A 12,915-nucleotide genomic window follows, 5' to 3' on the forward strand; every position below is an offset into this window, starting at 1 on the left:
TTGTACCCCGCTACCCATCTTGCCTTCTAAGCCCCCCTGTTGAGCCAGCTCGCCTCCCGGCTCGCCCCCTTGGCGCTACCGTTCCCACTGCTGCCTCCCCTGTGGCCCCGCCCCCCCACACCCATTCCTTGCCCTCTGCCACCCGCCTCCCAGCTGGTCCTCCCTCCCACCTCCCCTTAAAATGGCAGCCGCTGTGCTGTTGCGCTCAGCGGGCACACCGCTGGTGCGCCAGAGGCGCGCCTAGGGCAAGCCCATCTGCGCCCCTCTGCGCCTGGACCGAGCCCAGCGCCAGAACCCCTGGCCCCCGCACCAGCCTTGAAGACCGCCTCTGATGCGACGCCAGCACACTCACCGTTCTCAACCCAGGACGGACCCTCACCTGCTGTAGGGCCACCCCGAAGAGCACTCACGGTCCCATCGCATGCCAGAACTGCAGCTTCTCCTACATCGAAGACACAGAGACCAGCTCCGATGCATCCTGATCAACACTCGCTCCGTACGCAATCACGCCGTCGAGCTCTGGGACCTTCTCGACACTGCATCACCAGACGTCACCTTCCTGACCGAGACCTGGATGAACGAAGCCTCCTCTCCAGACATCGCCATAGCCATCCCTGACGGAGACAAGATCGCCCGCAGAGACCGCACCAACGGAGTCGGAGGAGGAATCGCCATCGTCCACAAGAAAACCATCAGTTCTCAACAAACATCGACGACACTCTCAGCACTGCCGAACACATGCACTTCCAGATTCACACAGACCCCAAGACCACCCTAAGAGTCACCCTCGTCTACAGACCACCCGGACCCTGACCAAAATTCTGCGACGCCATCGCCGACTTCATCAGCATGCATGCACTGACCTCCACCAATAACATCCTCCTCGGAGACATGAACTTCCATCTGGAGAACAACAACGACAGCAACTCCTCCACCCTGATAGACAACCTCGCCAACCTCGGACTGGAACAGATCGACATGACACCGACCCACATCGCCGGATGCACCCTCTACGCCATCTTCTCCTCAAGCCCCCACGTCTCCTTCAGCCACGTCTCCAAACCCACCTGGACCGACCACCACTGCATCCACTTCACCTTCCGGAAACCCGTTGCACATCACCGCACCCTGCAGATCCCCCGCCGCCACTGGGGCAAAATCACTGAAGTGCAACTACAGACAAACCTTGCACTCCACCCTCCGACCAACCCATCCAACCCCGATGATGGTGCACGCACCCTCAGACGATGGATGGACGACTTTGCCAACACCCTAGCCCCGCTGAAAAAGCAAACCCTCAAAGACACCAGCAAGAGAGCCAACTGGTTCATCCCGGAACTCCTAGCTTCAAAGCGCACCTGCCGGAAGTTGGAGAACATATGGCACAGCGAACAGTCACCGGGCAACCGCGCAGCCCACAAAGACGCCATCCGCAACCACCACCACCTCATCAGGACCACCAAGAGGACCTCCTTCAAAGACCGTCTCGACAACAACGCACACAACAGCAAGGAGCTCTTCAACGTCGTGAAGGAACTGTCCAACCCCAGCTCCAACGCCAATGACATCCCGCCGTCACAAGCCCTGTGCGACTCCCTCGCCACCTTCTTCCACCGCAAGATTGCCGACATCCACGACAGCTTCAGCCCCCGGACGACCCTAACAGGCCCCAGCCCGCCAGACCCACCACACCCCACCGACCACAACCCCCTGACAACCTGGGCCAACGTGAGCAACAAAGAAACAATCAAGACCATGGGCACAATCCACTCCGGCTCGCCGTCTGACCCGTTTCCACACCACATCTTCAACAAAGACGGCAGCTCCATTGCACCCCATCTGCGCAACATCATCAACCTCTCCTTCAAGACCGCGACCTTCCCTGAGAGCTGGAAACACGCCGAGATCAACGCCCTACTGTAGAAACCCAAGGCGGACCCGAGCAAACTCAGAAATTTCTGGCCCATCTCCCTGCTTCCGTTCCCAGCTAAGGTAATCGAGAAGATAGTCAACAGCCAGCTCTCCCACTACCTCGAAGACAACAGCATCTTGGACCCCTCCCGGTCAGGATTCCGCAACAAACACAGCACCAAGACCGCCCTCATCGCCGACACAGACAACATCAGGACCCTACCGGACAACGGCTAGACAGCGGCCCTCATCCTTCTGGACCTCTCCGCCGCCTTTGATACGTCTGCCACCGCACACGACTCCACGATGCAGGGATCCGAGACAAGGCCCTGGACAGGACCTCCTCCTTCCTCTCTGGCAGAGCCCAGAGAGACCGCCTCCCCCGTTCCGATCCGAAGCCTCAGAGATCATCTGCGGCGTCCTGCAGGGATCGTCCCTCAGCCCGACGCTGTTCAACGTTTACATGGCACCCCTCGCACGCATCACCCGACATCACAACCTCGACACGCAACTGATCCTCTCCCTCACCAAGGACCCCCCACTGCCAAATCCAACCTCCACCAGGGAATGAAGGCCGTCGCCGTCTGGATGGAGGATAGCCGCCTTAAGCTGAACACAGACAAGACGGAGATCCTCATCCTCGGGCCCAACCCCTCTGCATGGGATGACTCCTGGTGGCCCGCGTCGCTGGGGACTCCCCCTGCACCAAACAACCACGCACGCAACCTGAGAGTTATCCTCGACTCAAAACTCACCATGGCCAAACAAGTCAATGCTGTTTCCTCCACCTGCTTCAACACCCTCCATGCCCATGCCACATCATTCCACTACACTCAATACCATATAATTACTATCCACATAGTTCCACAGCTCATCATGCCACATAATTACATTGCACAAATCCACACCACAAAATTACACAACTAATTTAGTCCAACCCACATACTTCCAGTACACACCACATACGTACACTCCATAACAGATAAGTAAAAAACATTGCCATTTACAATACCAATAGCTTTAACTCAAACAAATGCGAGACCGATTGCATGTCCAATACTTGTTTCCTTTGAGGTGATTGCACACCAGATATCCCTGCACAGCATCCAGTCCCATTCACCTCAGGGACATGTTATTTTTCCACTGTGCACATTAAACATTCTGATCTTTTTACTGTGTTTTAAGTATCCACAGGCTTGATCAGAGGCATATTTTGTGAACTTTTAATCTCTCTATTCACTCTGATTTTATTTTCACCCCAGACCTGATCAGTGACTATTCCAGTCTTCAGCTAATGGGTAATTCCAAGGATGCAAACTGCTCCCTGCTCCATTATGAGTGATGTCAATGTTTAACAAGCATTTACAATGCAATGGTCTCGGCATTGGTAAAGTTAGAGCTATTGGCATTGCTCATGACATTATTTTTGCTTATGTTTTTTGTTTTTAAAACATTTAAAGAAACGGCATTGTCATGAGCAATGCCAATAGCTCTAACTTTAACAATGCCGAGACCGTTGCATTGTAAATGCTTGTTTCTGTCTCTTCCTGCTTATGTCATGTTGTGTTAAAAGCGTTTATTAAGAGCACATATGCATGATCCTCTTGGTGCTAAGGAGTTTAACAAATCTACGACAATAACTAAAGCAATAAGATTATGTATTCATTAATTAAAAAGACATTTTTTAGATGAATCTTAAAAAGTGATAAATAGAAGAGATAAAAGTCGTGAGTTCCACGATGTTACAGATGAAGAGGAGAATGCTGCCACCGGAACACCCTCGGGGTGTTCTGTAGACTCATCGGTGGCTGGTCTGGGGAGCTGTGGACTCATCGGAGGATGGTCTGGGGCTCTGTGGACTCATAGGGGGCTGGTCTGGGGAGCTGTAGACTCATGGGAGGCTGGTGTCGTGAGCTATGGACTCATCGGAGGCTGGTCTGGGGAGCTGTGGACTCATCGGAGGCTGGTCTGGGGCTCTGTGGACTAATAGGGGGCTGGTCTGGGGAGCTGTAGACTCATGGGAGGCTGGTCTGGGGAGCTGTGGACTCATCAGAGGCTGGTCTGGGACGCTGTGGACTCATAGGGGGCTGGTCTGGGGAGCTGTAGACTCTTCGGAGGCTGGTCTGGAGAGCTGTGGGCTCATCGGAGGCTGGTCTTGGGAGCTGTGGACTCATCAGAGGCTGGTCTGAGAAGCTGCGGACTCATCGGAGGGTGATCCGGGGAGCTGTGGACTCATCGGTGGCTGGTCTGGGGAGCTGTAGAGTCATCGTAGGCTGGTCTGGGGAGCTGTGGACTCATCGGAGGCTGGTTTGGGGAGCTGTGGACTCATCGGAGGCTGGTCTGGGGAGCTGTGAACTCATTGTAGGTTGGTCTGGGGAGCTGTGGACTCATCGGAGGCTGGTCTGGGGAGCTGTGGACTCATCGGAGGCTGGTCTGGGGAGCTGTGGACTCATCGGAGGCTGGTCTGGGTGGAGGTACAGAGAGAGTTCATAGACTGGCGAGAAGGAAGCTTGTTTCGGGATCATGCCACTATCAGTGGGTACCAGGACACCTGGGGGTTGCCTCATGTCCTGCTGACTTTGCTTTAAGGATAATTCTGTTAGGTGTGGGGCAGAGGCAGGTGGCCGGAGCTGCGTTATCCGGTCTTGCCTGAACTCTCGCCAGTATGACAGGGATATGAAAGTCCGGGTCCAACACAGACGTTTTTCCAGAATGTTTGACCTGAAGAAGCCAGTGGTCATCCACCTTGGAACCTGATGACTGGGAGAAAGGGAGGACTGGAGATGAGCCTCCAGACTTTCTACAGAATTTGAGGAGACCTATTACAGCAGCCGGGAGATCTCATATCTGATCCCGAGGGGTGCCAGAACCTCACTCTTCAGTGGATTCATTTAGGAAACTCCAGGGACACCCCTCGTGGAGGAATGGCCAGCAGCAGTGCTTTAAATGGAAAAGAATAAGTGCAGGTACTCACAAAAAAAGTAGTGGATTGGGGGCGGAGTTTGGGGCGGGGCAAAGGGGCAGGGCTATGTTTTCCAATAAATGGCACACTGACGAATCCGTACTAGTGCTGCAGTTTTTTTTAAAAAAAGCATGAATGCATTGATGTAATCTAGAGGGCCGGGATTTTGTTTCATGCAAATCCCTCTCATTTAAATTGTTGATGGGCGAAGATGTGCGTGGGATTAAAACAATGGGCATACTAACAAGCTGTGTCCCTGAACAATGTGGCCCACGCTCGCGCCAATCAGGTTTTTTTGTCACCTTCAGACCCCCTCTGAAAGGGACCCTGCAGGGATACTCGACCTTTCACTCCAGAGATGCACATGCAGCTCTGTTTTCTACTGAAGGCAGCTGCTCTGCTGGCGCTTTTGAACCAGTGCAGCCCAGGCTTCAGCTTGGTTCGAAAGGCGCTTTAACCCATTCTAGGCCCTGCAGAAAGACCTGCCAAGGATGAAGCGCAGCACCAACCGCACCAAAACCGGGCGTAATGAGTACCGGTACTCTCCTTTCCGGTATTCAAGGGGAGAAAATATAAAAGTGCCGGTACTCCTTACCGGTGAGTACCGGCCCATTTAAAGCACTGGATCAGTGACCCAGTCCGCCAAGGATGAGGCCTGGTGAGAGAGGCTTCTGGAATCTGGGGGAAGGAGTCATGGTAAACATGAACTGCATACATGTAAAAACGTGTCTGTGTTGATGGAGTAGTCCGGCTAGCGGGAGCGTGTAGCGGCTGACTTCATGTTTGTGGATAGTGCGGCTCGATACTCAGGGATATGTTCTTAATGATAATATCAACTCCATTTTCATCTTTAACAAGCATATGTGTGTTCAATAAACGTAGCCATGTTACACGGCTGTGTGTTTTCTAGTCTGTTTGGCGGGTGGGAGGACTGCTTAGCGCATGTGTGGCCGAATTTAGCGCTCTAAAATGACTGCATACCTGAACTCAGCGCTATACAAGACTTCTTAGTAAACATATACACGAGACACCAGAGGCGCAACTAGAGCCAAATTTCGGGGGGGGGGGGCTAAGAAAAAATTTCGGGGGGGGCTGAATCCTTAAGCAATAGTCAGAGTGGAGCTGCAGGGGCTCTTAGAAGGGGTGAAACAACAGCGAGGCCTCATTAACATCCAAATGGTCTTTTAAAGACCTGTGAAGTGCTCGGGTGCGGCTGTGTGTGCGCCGGGAATCTGTCTCCTCCCGGGCTGCCACACACGACGGGGGGGGCTGAAGCCCTTTGAGTCCAATGGGTGTTGCACGCCTGCGAGACACGCATAAGAAGTGAGGGTTAAATGGCTTCCTGGTGGCAGCTTCGAGTTTAAGATTCCTGAACAATGCCAGACATTACAGGATTGCTGGATTGGGGTAACGCGACGAGGCGCCCTGAAGCACGCAATGAGCCCTCGCCACAAAAAGGGAACACGTTCTGAGGAACATATTAAAAGAGGGAAACGTGAAGATTGGTGATGTGATAAGGGATTTAAAAATGTGTCACTGAGAATCTCCTTCCCAGGGAAAACATGTGTTCTCTGGCAAAACTACTGCCAGTTTCAATCTGGCGCCCTGCGTAACAATCCCAGCTCCGGCACTAGACCAACCAGTCGTGTGATCTGGGGCACATCACTCTGTGCCCTGCTTCAAATTCTAAATGTGAAAAACGACAATGTGCTGTCTAGTAGTGTTTCAGCTCCTCGTCTCTTCTGTGTCCCGACTAAACCGGTCTCCCGGGGTACCCCCACACACCATCCTGCTTCTGCTGCAATAAAAATGTTCTCTCTGCAGCCCCGCGCTGCCCCTCAAGGCCTGTCATCTTTACATGAAATACCTGAAGCAAGTAAAGGGCTATTAGTTCCATAAGTACGCTCACGCCCAGAGCAAATGCTCTCGAAAGATGCGTGAGACTTGTTTATTTATAATCCCTGGTGCCCACGGCTCTTTGAACCATGCCATTCACTTTCGATAACCGGGTGAATAAAGCTTACGCTGCCTTTTTATGTCCCGGGCAGACTCATTACGGGTGTTTGTAGTGAAAAACGATGACACGGCTGAACGAGAGGGGCGAGAAAGCACAACGCCGCGCGCGCTCAGTTTCACTGGAGATACGGAGGGTATAAAATCGCTCATTAATCGGTGCGACTTCACAGAGCTAAAAAAACAATAATGAAAATAAAAGGCTCGCTGGGAGGAGGGGGAGAGAGACAGAGAAAGAGAAGGGAAATAGAGGAGGAGAGGGAGAGAAAAGGAGAGGAGGAAAAGAATCAAATGGATCGAGCAAGGGAAGCAAGAGAAAAAGAGAGACTGCGATAAGGAGACAAGAGAGAGGAGGGAGAAGTGAATGGGGAGGGAATGAAAGAGCAGGAGAACGAGGAGAAAGAAAGATAAAAGCGACATAAAAGATGATGGTTAACTTAACATAACATAAAGAGCAAGAAAAAGAGAACGAGAAAGAAGAGGACGAGATAGTGCGAGAGAGGGAGAGGAAGGTGTAGAAAGCGGGCAACAGAACCACATAACGAGAGAAACGAGAGAAAGACAAATCTAGAGATAAAGATAGAGGTGCGAGAGGAACCGACAGAAGGGCAGAGAGAGAGAACGAGACAAAAGAAAATAAGACAAAAGGGAGAGTTGTGGAGAAACAGCCTTAGAAAAGGAGAGATGTCGACATGCACACGGGCCATCTGCAGCCGAGAGAGCACACTGCCTTTACAACTCCCGCAGAGCCATTCCAGTGCAAAACCAGGACAGGGTGAGGAGAGGTGAGGAGACCAGAGCAGCAGCCGGACGCAGGGGGAGCGGATGAGCACAGGACTGCCTTTCTCCGAGGCAGAGCAGAAATGCCTCGGAGAAAGGCAGCGTCGTTTTCGGATTCGGGGGCGTGTTTTGCTGGTAATCTCCTCCCTGAGACTTCTTGCAAAAAACACGCCCCCCGATCCGAAAAGGACGGGGCCTAATCTGAATGACTGACCTCTTCTCCAATGGCTGGCCAGCATTCAAGAGGCCAGCCAATGGAGAACAGGGGAGTAGAGGGGCGGGTTCAAGCCCCTCTACTCCAAGTCATTAAATCTCGGAGCTCGACTGCGCAAGCGCAGCCTTCGCAGCCGAGACCTAAAAATCAGGGCACAAGTCGGGGGGACACGCGGGTGGACGGTGTCCACCCACTTTTTTCAAGAAGTTGGGCCCAACTGAAAAAGATGCTGAATTCGTCCTAGTGTAATTTCCAAACACCGGGACACTTTCAACAGCGCCTGCACATTGTTATCTGCTTCCGATCAGCAACAATGCGCAGGCGGGGACGGGATGCGGCTGTCTTGTTTCTTACTCCTGCTGGGACCATAACAAAGGCCGAATCTGAGGTGTCATCAGACCTCCTTTTGTTCGAGTCTCCTGGTTGGCAGCAGTCAGGAGCCTCATGCCTAGAAGCAAATGCAGCAGAGGGGAAACAAAGGCTCGCACCTTGTTAGCACTTCACACTTACTTAAGAGGCAGATTTTCACTTTGTTCAGTCCCTGTTTAGGAGATATGCATGCACTGTAAGAATGTCAGATGTGTTGATCTTTCCTAGTATTTGCTCAAAATAAATAGCATTTATATAGTGCTTACTACCCCTGGGGAGGCGTGGTAATAATTTCAATATCACAATTTTTTCTTTTAAAGCACTATGTCTAGAGGAAGCTTTACACTGACAAAAGGCAACATTGTTCTATGTGTAGAGTACCAAAGTGTGAATTCTGCCTAAATCAGGAGGGTTTGCAAGTATTCTCGAAATGTGCTCAAATGTACTCATGATGCACCTGCTAAACATATATGTGAGGGCTTAAGATCTGATGTCACTTCTTGTGATGCCACTTCCTGTGATGGCACGCGCCTCACCTGCAGCGATGTCACGCGCCGTGATGTCACGCGCTGTGATGCCACTTGCATACTCATTAACGAAGTTAGTCCCTCCACTTTTTCTTTAGGACTTGACATATTTGTTGGAATATAAAGGCGCATTTCATAAATAGAGTGACACCAACGCGCAGCGCTTTATGCAGGGAACAGTTTTTACAGGTCAACCAAGCTCAAATAACGTAAATAATAAAGGGCCTCGCGCATAGCCCTAGTTAGGAACTCTAATTGCCAAGGCCCATTGGATATGCCAAAGCTTGTTTGCTAAGTGAATGTAGTTGAAAACGGAAAGTTTCTCAGCGCGACTGCAGTTTCTTTGTACTCTTAACCCTGGTGCACTGAACTTATTTTTCATTAAGAACAGAATGTCATGGTAGTCCTGGTCGTGCTACTGAAGATATGAAGGACTGTAAAATGCCGCCCCCTTGTGACGATGACTTGATCTGGTACCGGAACAAATGTTATCATTTCTCTAAAAGTGCTGGAACCTGGACGGAGGCCGAAGACTCGTGCGCTGCACTGAACTTATCCCTGGCTGTGATTGACACCCAGAAGGAACTGGTAAGAGCTGTGACAATGTGCCATTCACTACGTGCCACGCACCCTTCTATCCATATGAGCTAGTGATGGGCATTTTATCCTGCAACACACAAATTATTTACTGTGTATGTACATGTCTAATTAACTGTAGTTAACGATGTAATATGGGTAAAGTTTGGCTGCCTGCCATTTCGGCCTTTTCTTTTTTTTGTCGTTCATCCCCTTTCCCCTTTCGGTACAAAAGCTGTACCAGCAACTTCAGAATATGTATCGCTAGTTTTCTCTTTCCCTTGTGAATGTTTATTTTACACAATTCTTACAAGATGTGTTAATGAGCTCCTGTCAATGTACAGTTTGAGCCAAATGTATCTTATGTTGCAGACCGCTGAAGTTTGAGCGACATATAGAAAGCTGGCATTGTGTTTATGTTGATGAAAATGTTTTATCTTTCTGTTCCTCAACCCAATTGGTTCCTCTTTTGAATATCATATGTAGGGGCATTAACATGTTATAAAAGACGGATTTAAACCAATGCAATAAAAAGCCAACAGCAGAAGATACAAGAGATGACCTTTGCTTCTTGTTAGGAGAAGGGGTTCCTGCCTTGCAGAGGCATTCATGCTCACCCCTTCACTCTGACTTCCCCCCAAATTTTCTAGACTTTAACTGTCCTTAACAGATAGGGTTCTCCCCTCATGGGTAACTGATTTTTCTCTACTTTAGTTGAGACAACTTTATAATAGTTTGTCACTGTATTTAGTATTTTGAATTGTTTTGAATATATTGACTAATGCTCGGCTCACTTACCGGCAATCTCTATTACTCCGATTATCTCTTCCGTGTCCCAGTACTTATATAGTGATGTTTTGCCTGTTGCTCTTCTCGACCGTCCAAATTTCCCGAAGCTGTTTTCCCTTTTTATTAACGTAAACTCAAGCCCTTCCTATTCCAAAGCACTACCTGAGCCATATCTAAGTAATGTTATGAATGCCTAGATAAGGACAGAAATTAGGAAGGAAGGGAGGGTCGTAAATTCTTGGTTAAGGAAGAGTGAATAAAAGTAATGAAGATTGCAGGTAAGTAATCTGAGCATTACCTCCTCATGCTCGTCCCAGTCCTTCCGTAGTGAGGATATACCCAAGTAAGTACCTTCTTATCATAATTAGAATGGCAAGAATAAAGACAAACAAGCATTCAAGAGTGAAACCAAATTTAGTTCACTGATAAAATATCGATGCTAAAAACATTGATGGTAAAAATATTTTAAAAAATATATAGTTTGTAAAGATATCAATTCCCTATACTTAAATAGGTAAGTACCTAAAATATCGAATTAAAAATATGTAAGTTAAAAATATAGATGTAAAAAATATCAAATTAAAAATATAAATAAAATAAAATAATATATATTAAATATATACATTATAAATATTATCTTTAACAAAATTAATTAAATGTAATATACATTTTAACTAAATCTAAACATTTAATTTAATAAAAAAATATAAACACACAAAAATAATAATTTATACATATATATTTACTTTAAATTTTTTATTAACTATGATCTTTATTTAATGATTAAAATTTTAAATTATATACAAATAAATATATACATATATCAATAATTAAAAATTAAAAAAACATTCTATAATAAAATTAAAACATTAAACAATTAAAACAAAATTTAAACATATATTTTGCAATACAATAAATACAACAGTAGGGAAAAAGTTGGATAGCAAAATAATTAAATTTACTATTCCAACTGCAATGAGTGCAACAATAGGGAAAGTGTTGGATAGCGGAGGGGTAAAAATTACTATTCCCTCTCCAAAGAGTGCAACAGTAGGGATAGTGTTGGATAGCGGAGTGGTAACATTTACTATTCCCACTCCATTGAGTGCAAAAGTAGGGTAAAAGTTGGATAGTAGAAGAATTAAATTTACTATTCCAACTCCAGTGAGTGCAACAGTAGGGAAAGTGCTGGATAGCGATGGAGTAAAAATTACTATTCCCACTACAAAGAGTGCAACAGTAGGGGAAGTGTTGGATAGCTGAGTGGTAAAAATTACTATTCCCATTTCAGTGAGTGCAACATTAGGGAAAGTATTGGATAGCAGAGGGGTAAAAATTACTATTCCCACTTCAGTAAATGCAACAGTAGGGAAAGTGCTGGATAGCGAAGGGGTAAAAATGACTATTCCTACTTCAAAGAGGGCAACAGTAGGGAAAGTGTTGGATGGCAGAGGGGTAAAAATTGCTATTCCAACTCCTGTGAGTGTAACAGTAAGGAAAGTATTGGATAGCGGAGGGGTACAAATTACTATTCCAACTCCACTGAGTGCAACAGTCGGGAAAGTGCTGCATAGCGGAGGGGCAAAAATTACTATTCCCACTCCAGTGAGTGCAACAGTAGGGAAAGTGGTGGATAGCGGAAGGGTAAAAATTAATATTCCCACTCCAGTGACTGCAGCAGTAGGGAAAGTATTGGATAGTGGCGGGGTAAAAATGACTATTCCCACTCCATTGAGTGCAACAGTAGGGAAAGTTTTGGAAAGCGCTGGGGTAAAAATTACTATTCCCACTCCGGTGAGTGCAACAGTAGGGAAAGTGTTGTATAGCAGAGAAACAAAAATTACTAATAACATTTAAACAATTAAAATAAATTAAATAATCATAAAAACTAAATAAACAATATTTAAGAAATATACAATTAAATATATTAAACATATAAAGGAACGCATATTATAATGTTAATTACATATAACAAAAAGGTATAAATATTATATAAAATAAATTATTAAATACATTTATAAACAATATTTATTTAAAAGATGCAAATATCAGCAAACAAACAAATTACTTAAAACATAAATGTATTTATTTTATTTCCTACCCTATAACACAACACCAATTAAAAAAAATCAACATGTTTATTTAAATTAATTTCCATAATTAAAATATTTAATATATATTATTAATTAAAAAAGATAATAAACATTCATTGAGTACAAATTCTTTAACTCAATAATATCCACAGCACACACCTAAAATTAATTACACAATTACCATAATTAATTACTGAGTAGTTAATTTAAATTAACTAATAATTAATAATTCATCAATAAAAAAAAAATTACTTCCCACCCTTTCCACCATTTATACCTAAAAACACCACAACACACACCAAAGATTAATTACACAATAATGAATTACTAATTATTTAATTTAAATTAATTAACAACAAATTAATAATTAATCAAAAAAATACTTTCCACCCTTCCCACTATTTACACCTATACACACCACAACACACACCTAAAATTAATTACAAAATTACCATCATTAATTTATAATTAATTATTTAAAATTAATTAATTAATTATTTAAAAAATACATTAATTTAGAGATTTAACACTATAACATCAAAATTAAACAAATATTAATAAATAAACATTATTCTAAACATTTTATATAATTACATTACTTCCCACCCTATTCCCCTATAAACCAACAACCCGCTACATACCTGAAAACGCAAATTTCAAATAAAAAAAAAATAATATCTA

General features: G+C 45.9%; 1 protein-coding gene across 1 annotated transcript in view; it reads left to right on the forward strand.

Annotated features, from left to right (window-relative positions):
- The window catches only part of LOC146812973 (early activation antigen CD69-like), a 476,482-nt gene that overhangs the window by 359,598 nt on the left and 103,969 nt on the right, over nucleotides 1-12,915 (forward strand). The window contains exon 3 of the mRNA XM_085614656.1: nucleotides 9,168-9,364. Coding sequence (XP_085470782.1) covers nucleotides 9,168-9,364 — 197 coding nt within the window. The remainder of the gene's footprint in view (nucleotides 1-9,167; nucleotides 9,365-12,915) is intronic.

This window comes from Triturus cristatus, chromosome 7 (genome assembly GCF_964204655.1).
Source record: "Triturus cristatus chromosome 7, aTriCri1.1, whole genome shotgun sequence".
NCBI lineage: Eukaryota > Metazoa > Chordata > Amphibia > Caudata > Salamandridae > Triturus > Triturus cristatus.